General features: G+C 31.3%; 1 protein-coding gene across 1 annotated transcript in view; it reads right to left on the bottom strand.

Moving 5' to 3' along the window:
* The window catches only part of FANCL (Fanconi anemia, complementation group L), a 65,211-nt gene that overhangs the window by 25,788 nt on the left and 26,335 nt on the right, over positions 1 to 13,088 (bottom strand). Inside the window, exons 6-7 of the mRNA XM_004691340.2 lie at positions 6,596 to 6,692; positions 2,605 to 2,673 (exon numbers count right to left, since the gene is read on the bottom strand). Of these exons, the coding sequence (XP_004691397.1) occupies positions 2,605 to 2,673; positions 6,596 to 6,692 (166 nt within the window). The remainder of the gene's footprint in view (positions 1 to 2,604; positions 2,674 to 6,595; positions 6,693 to 13,088) is intronic.

A 13,088-nucleotide genomic window follows, 5' to 3' on the forward strand; every position in this document is an offset into this window, starting at 1 on the left:
AAATTTCATACTACTGGAACCATCACCAAGGTGTTTATGATGTATAGCTAGACTTATAGTCTAGTTTTTGAAACAAATAGTTTTTGAAATTTTGTAAAGGATAGTAGCATGTGTAAAAGAACAACTGTGAAATCATTCCCAGACCTCAATAAATTAATATATCCAAGTTTTATGAGTATATAAGGTAGGCAAGTATAAACACAGATTTCTATCTTGAGTATTTAAACATATACAAAAGTTACTTCAGAACAGATAGCATTAGAACAAGATAAAGCAGATTTTGTTCATTTAGCTGTTGTAGGATTTTTATAGACGTAACATTGGTTACCACAAGGTATACCACACACATATGCTCAAGATTTTCTTATTCCAAACACACAAAACAAGAATCACAAAGTGACTGCTAAATGTGATCACACTTAAAAGTTAAACTTTTAAGTTTTAAACAAAAATTTAAGAAGATAACCCAAACAGAAGATACTTATATCCTATGTAACAAAGCGTTAGTATTCTAAATAAATAAGGAATCTTTATAATAATATATTTAAATAAGCAAAGGTTACCAATTTGTAAGAAATAAGGTCAGACTAAACTCAGACTCAGCCTCAGAAAGGATTGGGGATTACCATGCATTCATTGCTCGATACAAGTATAAAAATATAATCATTTGGTAAAGAATGTGACAATGTTGAATAAATCCCAGAGATGTATTTCTTAAAATCCAGGAAGAGAGTACTGAAACAAATATAACAAAATATTAACATCTATGAAAATGACCTGTGAGTAAAAAGGTATTCAAATTTTTATCTGTAGCTTGCTAAAAAATTTTTTTATATACTATAATTTAAAAGAGAATTTATATGATTTCTATTACTTTCTTGAAGCTCATACAGAACAGAAAAATCTAAAACTTGAACGGGAATTACTGTTGTAAACAATTGTTCCATGCTTATGTGTAAGGCACTGAGCTGGTATTAAGTAGAGATTTACATTTAAAAATTTAAAAGAAATTGTCCTCAGTGTCTCCAGTCTTGGAGTCAAAAAAAAAAAAAAAAAAAATGATTTGCTGGCCCTCCCTGGTGGCACAGCAGGTTAAAGCACAGCCCTGAGAAGCTAAAGCCACTTCCTCATGAGTTTGATCCCCGCCTGCCCCGGAGGTGACCACATGGCTTGGCAGACCTCTCCTGACCCACCCGCTGCTCCCCTCAGCATTGTACTACATCTATCTGCCTGTTCTGCTTCCCACTCTGTCTCTGGTGAATCCTCTTACTGACCCTGCACCTCCCCCTGCCTGTAGCCCAGCTCTGCATGCAAATAAATAAATGTTTAAAAAAAAAAAAATGATTTGCTAAATGACAGAATAAGAAAGGAAATGCCAAAAGTTTGTGTGTGTGTGTAGAACAAACTTTTTCACAGATTCAAATCTGGGGATAACTTGCATGGTTATCTAAGTGCAAAGCATTAAGAAACTATCAAAATTATATTATTTGGACTTATTTTTGATAAATAATAAAGTATTGTTTAGAAATAGTCTCTCTAGAAACAGGAATATAATCCAGATACCATGTTCTCTCATAATCTCACATAAAACGTGAGCTTAATAAATCAAACAGAAAATGCATATTCAAAAAAAAACTATATATACATGTTACATGTAATTATTTTAAAATAATGAAGAGTTGTTTTTATATAACACATCAGAATATCAAAAGCAAGTCAAAGGGGTTTTCTTCTCCTATTATTTTGCTATTTTCTCAATTTCCACTGAAAATAGTTTTTGAATATCCGTACAATTAAAATGTCATTTGAGTTTTCACAAAGTTTACATTAATCCTATAGATTTCCTTTTCCTTAAATCAACTTAATAATCAAAACAAGTGCTTTACACTATGTATTTGTAATTTAAAGTAATTTTTATTTGAACCTACCCAAGTTTCAAAACACATATATGAGTAGCATCTATTCAGAGAATATTTGTAAAATGTCACTAGGAAATTTTCTTTGTATAGGAATAAAAATATTCTCTCCATTTTGCTTCATCACAATTTTTTTGTTGTTGAAAAAGAACCATATCTATCATTAGCTTTTCTTATGAACCAAATCACCATTCTGCCAAATTTTAAAGAAATATAAGCACATAATACTGACAATCATACGATCTTATGTCTACAGACATACTACTGATACTTAACTACTTGGTTAAATACCATTTAATGCACTGAGAAATTAAATTCATATGAGCAGTAGAAATAATCTCTATTCTTTATTCAGAGTATGAAAGTTTCAAAGCATCAAAACTTTTGCTGTTAAAAGTTTTAGCAATAAGAAAAATTTCAACTAATTTTCCACTTATTGATCATTACCTGAAAAGTGTTCTGCAGGACTTAAATTTAAAGGAAAATTTCTGTAAACAGAGGTTTTTCCAATTTATCTAATTAGCATAAAGATCTAGAGGCTGAATGTGTGTGTGTAGAAAAATAGGACACTAATTAATAAAAATACTCTAGAAGACGTATATAAATAACAACAACAACAACAAAACACTGTAACCTATAATAACCACCTATAAACATTTAGCTACTTAAAATAAATTTAAGAATTTACCTGTGGTGTCCATGAAACAGAAAATGGAATAGGAAAATCCACAAAACAATCTGGTGGCTCTGCAGGGTACTATAGAAAAACAAGATTAGGCAATTTTTGTTTCTGTGACAATTTCATATAAGGTATTTTAGAAAAACAGTATAAGAAGAAAGTATAAATACAAATGTGTTGCATTTTTAAATATTTCAATTCTATTACTATAGAGACATCAAGAGTTGATTCTTATTTAAGTTATACACAAGAGGTACAAAGTTTGATGGAGCAAAGTATCAAAGCAATCACTTTGGATAAAGAGAAAAAACTTAACTCAGTGTGAGGTCAGCTGCTAAGGTGATTTGAGGTGTGAAACACAGTGGATCTTAGTTTTCTTTATCTTTAAATATTATACAAATTAATATTTAGTTCCTTTCAGTCTAAAATATAGTCTCAATTACTATATTTAGAGGGAGTATCTGTTAAAAGAATCAAGAAATGCACAAATGAAAACTAACTACAAAATCTCTGTTGAGTTGCTGCTGTTCACTGCCCATTGATTCTGACAGCAAACAAGTCCAACTCTGTAACAACTCCTCAGTCTAGATAAGAGTATGAAGTAAATGAATGTTTACTGTATTTAAAGTAGATAATAAAACTTAAGTATCTTTACTTGCTTCTAGAACTTTGGAAATCATTAAATATATAAACATCATGTTAAAGGAAAATTTGATCTCCATTCAGTGGGACTCAGTGTACTAAATGCTATGTATGGAAACAGTTAAACAAAAAAGCAGGCTATAATAAATACAACCTTTCATACATAAATAAGTCTACCATGTAATTTCTGAAATTACATATTTCAAATATATTTATATGTAATTATGAAATTGATATAAATATGTGCAATAAATCAAAACAATTTACAAGGAAGAAGTTTTATTTGCATGTTTTAAGTTATATTCATATATGTATGTGTTATGTGTACAGTTAAGATCAATTTTGCTTACATATTAACAAACCATATAACTGTACAGAATATAAAAGCATATATAATTCTGGATGATTTCACATGAATTAGAAAGTGCTGACTTATATACTCATTTTCAGAATCATTTGTATTGTAATGGTGACTACAACTTTGGTAACTAAATATAACATCACATGACTTTACCAAAATTCCAGTAACTTTTAATTGTACGTTCCTAGGTATATATAAAACCATCAAAACTGCAAAGTGTTACTGTAGAAATCTAACTGACATCAACAAAGGAATATTTTCTAAAATTACAGCAATCACTTTTATAATTTTTCAAATCTCACTTGAAACAATGAAATCAAATCAATAACTATGAAAAATTATACTTAAATTATAATACAGATAACATTATAAAATATCCAGTATGTTGTCATACACATTTTTTCAGCATATAATATTCTAAGGGAAGCTTAAAATCAATCTGTTCTGCTACTATACCATTTAAGCAGTGAAGTTTCCTCCAAATAAATACACAAAATGAAACTTACAAAAATGCCCATGTAAGACAGAGTACTCAGTCTCTGCTACACATCTGTGACTTACTTGTTTTTAGTTCTGATTTGGCCAAAGCTGCGAAGTCCTAGGCTATTTCTTTTTTAAAATTAAAGATAATTTCACTCCATATTTCAGGATATGTAATAAATGTAAATGTGAGTGTCACTGTAAAAAAAAAATCTATAAAAAAGGGCAAACTTCAACTGTTCCCTGTCCCCTTTATTTATTTCCTGTATCCCAAATATTTTTTATTTAAATTATTTATAATCAGTAGGGAGTTTCTACTCAAAATTTGTAAATGTTTCCTTAGTTTTTTGAAGACAATGTTGAATGGCAAAATAGGGAGGGTAGGTATCAAGAATAAAACAATAACATTTCTCCTCTACATATCAAAAACATGAAATATTTATGTATTTAAGAAAATAAGCCTATTTTAAGGTATATTTTTAAAAGTGAGCTTATCACTTTAAAATTAATTTTGTATTAAGATTTGGATTGTGAACTCTTAACATACAAAAAGAAACTACCAAATCTGCAAGACAATTTTGGTCTCCATGAAAACTAAACTAAATGGACAAATAAAGACTAATGAATTATAACAACATAAGATTCATTCAATTCCACCTATTTAAAAAAAAAAGGCAGCTTATTTTTCTTCCCAATTCCTTCCTAACTCAAATAAAGCTTTTTCTTCTCTCTTGCCATGAAAGTCTTCACAACTGTCAATGCTGCAAAAATTGACACTTGAAAATATTCTCCAGAGAAATATTAAACATGTCCCTTTATCATCCTTGACAAGATATAAGAAAAAACAGAAGAATGAACTGTATGTGTGGTTCCATCCTCACTCTCAATACAACCAATAATGTCTTTAACTGGAATTTATTATAAAATCTTGTAGTGCCCCTCCCTGGTGGCACAGCGGGTTAAAGCAGCAGCACTGCAAAGCTGGCCAAGGCCACTTCTGTCCAGAGTTCGATCCCCACCCCAGAGGTGATCCACAAGGCCTGGCAGACCTCTCCTTTCTAGCCCACTGCTCCCCTCAGCAGTGTATTTGTCAATCTGCCTGTTCTGCTCCCAACTCTGTCTCTGGTGAATCCTCTCACCACCCCTGCACCTCTGGCCTATACCCCAGTACTGTATGCATACATAAACAAATCTTTAAAAAAAAATCTTGTAGGTGTAGTTATAGGCAGTATAGACTTAAAGCATTATTCTTACCAAATAGAAAAGCTTATTATAATGAGGCTATTTTTAAAAAAATCAGGACAGGATGTATTTAAAAAATCTCATTTTGGTCTTCATAGAAGCAAAGTGACTTTTATCAATGTATAAAATATAAACAAATAAAGCTTTCAAGGAAATGACAGAACCATTGCCACTGGCAATATGACCTTTGGAAGGATAAAGGCAGATTTCTCCTTGATCTTAAACAAGCACACCTTTAAAAATTAAAAGGAAAATGATCTTTTTACATTTTAGTGAAAATATCCATGTAACATCTTTTACAAATAAGATTTCTATTCCAATAATTTTTTTCAGTACTTATCACGAGTCGTAAAATCCTACCTAAACATTCTGTGTGTACAAAAAGAGAGAAAAACTCATTTCTCAATGTGTCTGATATAGAGGCACTGTAAGATAACAACTTTTCTATGTCACCCAGTACAGCTTTATATATTAATTTTCTCTTGTGGAAAGCTTAAATGCCAGACACATTTTTAAAAAGGACAAACACAATTGATCTTTTCATCACTGCAATCTTCTGAAATAGAATTGATTGATGACTCCTACGAACAATAAAAAGAAAAGCTAGATGTCCTGGTTTTTCTCAAATTCTAATGTTTCCGTAGTGATTACTAAATAAATGATCAATATGCTGAACTCACTTATTCTATTTATTTCTCAAAATTCAAAGCCTTCAACTAAAAAGACAAAACTGTTATGTTTTGTGCTAATTAATATAGTTCTAGATCACCAACTTGTAAGGGCTCTCTATAAATAGAGCCATAACCTTTACAAATTCTTAAAATACAAAGGTTAAAAAAAAATCAGACAAAATGATGCGTATGTTTATCTGATTGGGGGCTAGCAGATCAGAAAAAAAAGAACTACAAAGCTAATTCATACTAAGAGTTTAAGGTAAAAACATCAGTAGAACTTTGTGTACTTGTGGTGGTGCAAACTTGTAACACTTTACTATGCAGGATGTTATAAGAGGCACAGGATGGTGTTTTGAGGCATATATCATGAAATATATATTTTGGTTAAATTGAATTTAAAACAGTGACATGACTTTATATGTAAGCTTTTAGAAACCTGGTGAATCAATTCTTTGATGCTTTCCAAAGTGAATTTTTACAAGCACAATAGACCTATGTTCTTAGAAGCAACTAGCACTTCTTTACATAAAAAAAAAAAAAAACAACTGAGTTCATTTCTCAAAGTATTTTCTGACCACAGCAACAGTGTAATAACACATACCTTTGCCTTGAACTTGATAGTGATTAGATGCTGTCTACCAGTAGTATCTTCAGCTGTTAATTTGATGGTACTGAAACAAGTATCCACATACACAAGTCTGGTGAACAGAAGGAAATAAATAATGATCACACTGGGGAAGACAGTGTAGAAGGCAAGGTTGGAGAATGATAGTATTTAAAATAAAAATATTTGCTATATTCCTATTAATCCATTACAAAAATTAATCAGAGGAATTTCTACATGCCAGCCCTTTATGATGCTACAGATTTACTGCCATTAATACACCAGCCTAGTGCTTAATGCAGTCATAGATCTCTGGGTTATTTACAATGTGTGTCAAGGCTCATGCTGTGGTCAGTGAGCACTATGTTTCGGTTTTTCATCACTGGAACCTTTGGCATACACAGCATGTTCCTGTCAGCCTCTACTTATGTACACATTAAATTTCCTGTCAAACTCTTTGATCCATTTCTGTAGTTTCATGCAGTATGAGACTTTTATGCTTCCTTTATTTGTTGTTCTCCTCAATGAACTTCTCCTTTATTATCAATAATGTTACTGTACAAAAATTTGACTGTTACTAGTTCCTACACTCACATTGATCCTCTAAGGAAAATGCTGTGTATAAACACAGGTACAGCCTGGTCTCCTAACAATAAATTTCCTTGTTGAGCAATATATATCTCCTGACACTTAACCTGGGCATGCATTAAAGATAACTAATATTTTAAACAGATAGCACAAACACAATTGTTTTGACTTTAAGTTGCTCTAAATGCATGAATCTTCTACAATAGAAATCAATACCCTTTGAAATAGATCATTCTATAAAAACATTGTCCCCTGAGTGTCATGAACTACTGCCAAAAAGATTCAGATTTAGCAGTATATTTACTAGTGAACTGAGCATGAGGAAATTTTTTTGACATTTTTATACTATTCTCTTATAAAGATAAAAAGTAGCCTAAAATTGCACAACTTATCATTAGAATGAAAGTATGACCATTAGAGTTCAGAGACTAACATTAGCTAATTAACCTTAGGAACATGTTTTTAAAGTTACTATAGGCATTACAGTCACTGGTCATATATCATGGCAAAATAGGTAAACTCCAAAAATAATGGGCAATAAAGTTGTAGAACACTGATAAAACACAGATAAATCTCTAAAGGAGATACATATCTTTGAAGGCAAAACAATCTGAGTCAACAGAAGAAATTTTTATTGTAATGATCAATAAAAAGTCCATAGTATTTAAAAGTGAAAATTATTCTACAAATTGATCATTTACATAAAATAGCAATAATTATATATATATATTATCTTTTTCTAATGAGGATTTTTTTTTAATTATTTTAATACATTTATTACATCACCCTTCATTTTTCTACAATGTATGATATTTCCATGAAATTCCCACCACCAATTTTCACCGATGCACCAGTGAGAACGGCACATATTAAAAAAACTAGCAACAACAAATGTTGGCAAGGATGTGCAGAAAAAGGAACTCTCCTACACTGCCTGGTGGGAATGCAAACTGGCCCAACCACTATGGAAAGCTGTGAAAGGTTCCTCAAACTACCAACAATGGAATTTCAATATGATCCAGCAATTACACTCCTAGTTATCTAGGAGTTATGTGACAAATGGTTATAAATGTGAATAACATGGAGAACAACAAGGGGTGGGGAGAAAGAAGGAACAATTAAGTCACCAACTCATCATCAAAATATTTTAAATCAGACAGAAATAAAAGTGTAAGGCTTTTGGTTGCAATCAGACAAAAGATTATCAACTTTTCAAAGTTGAGAAAAATGAAAGTAATGCTCAAACTATGGACTTGGAGTCAAAATGATCATATGGCTAATTTTGTTACACTTGAAAGAATCGAAATACTAAAAACAAAACAACACATTTCTAGGTTAATCTCAGCACAGCCAGTGAAAATAAGACTTTTTACCCATGATGATTTGGAGGGAAAGGGAAAAACCTTATATTGTGATTATTAACACTTGGGTATGTGAACTAGACAGTCAGTTGTCCTCAAATATTTACAGTCATTTTTTTTTCCTCTTGGTGAGAATACTCCTACTACCCCAGCATCCAAATAAACCAAGTTTTAGCAGAGTACACTTCACCCAGGTAAGAATATTTCTAGTCACACTTGCATACCAACAAATCACTAAATTTTGATCAAGCAAAAATGATATATGTATTTTTTGTATCATTTATGACAAAACTGTGTCTTCCTTGCTCACTCCTCCTTACTAGTGACTAGAGTTCCATATAAACAAAGAATTTTTAATTTATTTTAAATACAAATATCAGTAGCACATGTGGGTGGTAACTGTGCAGCCACAGAGGTTGGGTTCTTGGCTGGTGAGGGTTTCTGGATAACCTTGCAGAATAGAGCCACCAACCTTCCGCCAGCCTGAAAATGTTAAATGAGAAATGAAAAAAATTCTATCTTGTTTGAAACATGGGAGGGCCTGGGCACTCTTAATAGTAGCCTAGCAGGCACAAAGAGAGCATACTTCTACCAACTTATGACAAGAAAGAATATTTAATGTTTTGTCCATAGAAGACATAGGGCAGCGGGGAAAACAGCTCTTATATGTAATATCAATTTTTTTCTTTTAAAAAGTTTATTTCGAATGCTTTGCTTTATTGTTAAGTGGATATCTCACTTAAGACAATATGGAGTTAGTAAATTTTACTGACTTAAATAAGATACAAATAACCCTTTAAGTAGTGAATTTAGAAAACTCATAGTTGGAAAGATCAATCTTTTGAAAATTTGTAAAATCCTATCTAGTGTTTATATTTAGGAATTCAGTTATTATTACTTCACTATACATATCCTCCCACCCAAGTACTAACCAGGCCCGAACCTGCTTAGCTTCAAAAATCAGACGAGATTGGGCACGTTCAGGGTGGTATGACCATAGCCACATTATACATATTCTAAAACTGACTAAGAAAATATAAAAACAAACACAACATCTAAATAAAATATAGCTGTGGCATTTCACTTTGTATTTACCATATGCCACATGATAAGGCAGAATACAATAACTGAAATGGTACCAAGCTTGAGACTTACCAAATATTCGAAAATGAAATTAACACTTAAGCTTATAAGGGCAGGATTTTGTTGTTGTAATTGCTAAACATTATCAATAAAGAAAACAAGGAAAACTTTGTAACTCTTCAAATACTGTACTTAATTTGAACAAGCGCTTATAGTTTTTCTTTCCTTTAAAAGTTTAGATGCATTTATGTGCTGATAACATCAGAAGGTAGACTGAAGACCTTCATATGTCAAAACATCAAATTGCCATTTTTCAACAATCTCAGTTTAAAGCATAACTGATATACTCCATATCTGGATTTCAAAAAACAACCTCCCTAATTGGTATCTGTTAGATACCAATCGATCCTGTATTCCATGACTACATTAATCTTTCAAAGTATATACTTGACAACATTAACCCTATAAAAATATTCAGTGAGTCCCTATCAACCGCATATAAAGAATCCCTAATCTAGCAGTCATGACCCTTAGGTCTGGTATTGATATTAATCTTCCGATATAAGCTAATGATCAACTCCAAAGTCCAAAAGTGAACTGTTCATTTCCATCACTACAATCTTGCCTCTACCATTTCTCCCTTTGAAGGATCTCTACATTCTCTTACCACCTACTTCTGTAAGAAACATTCTAAATTATCTTGTAGGCCCAAGAAGACTTTACCTTTCTCTTAAATTCTCCAACTGTTCTATGTTTTTGTTTCACAATCAAATAAGCTTTTATTCCTCTGTATGATGCTTTTTTTTTATGTTAAATGAGGTATAATACAATACAGCATAGGGCACAAGTCCTAAGTACCAGCTTAATGAAATCTTTCCCCAAGTATTCCCTACATTTCTTTGACTATGACTTTTTTTTTTAATTGAAGTACCACTATTTTATCAATATATCCTCATTACTGTTTTGAAGGTATAGAATCTCCTGCTTGACCCTGTAGCAGCACTTTCACCATGGAAAGAAGCTTCCACAGTCCTCAGCATCCACCATAACCATTGTGCTCTCTCCAACCATGTTCTCAAACTTTTTCTCAAAGAACTTTTTGATTTAGATATAACTGATGTGTGTTGGTTTCAGGAATGTAACATGATTAGACATTTGCCTATACTGCAAAACATAAATTAGTTTATAAGGAATATGAAAGTTTTATACTGATATATATGTTCCAATGTTCTCTATAATATATGAACACAGGGAACCTGTTTTCAGACAAGTTTACATGTATTGCTTCACATGCAAGTTTGAAGCTACATGCAAATTCTACTTAGCTAGCATAAACATAGTACCAATTTAAAATAACAATTTTTCTACTATTAGATAATGTGTAGCTATTCAATGATTTGAATGTATGTATGAAAAAAATCACCCTATTTATAAATGTAATTCAGTATGAAAATAGCTGCTGACATCTAGATTCATAAATATTATACAAAAACTTATCATCAGTTATAATTAACAATTAGTGCTATACAACTCAGATTTAGTCTTGACATTTTTGAGTGAATGAGTGTCTTAACAGCTTTATACCCACTTTGGTCACAATGAATTATTTGACACACATAGCATTTTTTTTTAAATCTTATTATTAAGCGAAATTAGTTTCATTGGAAAGACAAAGAAAATATGGCTCAGAGAGGTTATATTATTTGCCCAAGGTTATACTGCTGAAACCAGAATTAAAGTCCTAATCTAGTTATTGAAATTAATATAAACAAGTGTAACTCCACTTCATCCAACATGTCATGTAATTCTCGGAAATGCATTAAGAAAAACAGAAAATATCATCAATGGATTAAGGTCACTATCCAAAAAATGACTTAGTAAAAAATCTGACTTAATGTGTATGCTGACAATTTTTCAGCAGCATAATAGATTTGAGCAAAACTCAGATATTTCTCAAGACATATTTGAAAGACTAAGCAGCTGAATTCTATCAATTTTAATAATACTGTAACAAAAGACTAAACCATCAGATTACTTCCCCCTGTTAAGCTATTAAATTTATGAACTATGTAGAATCATGTGATTATTGAAAGATATCATATAAATAAAATGTCTATTGAAAGATTATTATAAGATACCATATAAATAAAATGTCTATGCATTAAAAAAACAGAAACTAGAACACTTCTGAAATTGAAAGGGCTCACGATAAAAGAGATCAATCATTCCTGTATGTTCCAGGTAAGGTGAGATATAGGCCAGTCAATCTACAAATCAAAAACATTTAGTATGTTCAACTCCAAGATATTCTTAACACGAACAGAAAATCCTATTAAATTACAGAAACTGTTTGCCATATGTTAAACAACACAAGTTGAAATTAATACATCAAGATCTTTCTTTGAATCACTCACCTTTACCTATAACTCTAATAGCGATTTTCATCTTAAACTTCAGAAGTTGTTTTTACAGAAATTGAAAGGAAATATCTACAGAAATTATAATAGCAAGCAAGCTTAAGTTTAGCTATATATTCTTAAGTTTAGCTGTAAAAAATTAATACTAATAAAGAAGGAAATGAAAAATTCCACAACTACATCTGGGATACTTGTTTTATTCTAAATTATTATTTTGTATTTGTTACTAGAGTTGATTAGAAATGTCAACTATATTATTTAAGACACAGCAAAGTCTTCATATTACCTTTAAAAATAATATTTTATCACATTTTACTATTACATTGAAAAGCATAAGTTTATTTAGACTGTGGTCTAGGAATCAAGATTCTAAAAAATTATTTATATCAGTCTATGATGCAAATTATTGTCTATGTCATTATAAAAGATACTTGGAATTATGAAGCTAGTCAGCTGCTTTGTAGTGAGAGCCTCTAAAGGTCGCAATTCTAGTATAGGGACAGCACAATTCAGGTGTCAGTATTACCACTAAGGGTCCTGAAGCCCAATTTTATCAATATGTCAAAGTGGATGAGACATTGGGAATTAGGACTTCCTAACTTTTCACTAGAAAACCTTAAGAAGAGCTTGATAATTGACTCAAAAAGGAATTAAAGAGTCAAGATGTATTTTAGCCCACATAATTGGAAAAATGTCTGGAACCAAAGCAAGCTGTTAGTGTAACTCTGGCAGGGTTGTTAAGTTTAGGGGGGAGGTGAGATATAGGGAGTTAAGAGCGACATCTGGCAATATAAAATAATCTAGAAGGTGATAATGAAGACCTTCATATGTCAAAACATCAAATTGCCATTTTTCAACAATCTCAGTTTAAGGCATAACTGATATACTCCATATCTGGATTTCAAAAAACAACCTCCCTAATTGGTATCTGTTAAGATACCAATCAATCCTGTATTCCATGACTACATTAATCTTTCAAAGTATATACTTGACAACATTAACCCTATAAAAATATTCAGTGAGTCCCTATCAACCGCATAT

The sequence above is a fragment of the Condylura cristata genome, unplaced genomic scaffold, assembly GCF_000260355.1.
Source record: "Condylura cristata isolate star-nosed mole 26May11 unplaced genomic scaffold, ConCri1.0 scaffold00031, whole genome shotgun sequence".
In the NCBI taxonomy this organism is placed as follows: Eukaryota; Metazoa; Chordata; class Mammalia; order Eulipotyphla; family Talpidae; genus Condylura; species Condylura cristata.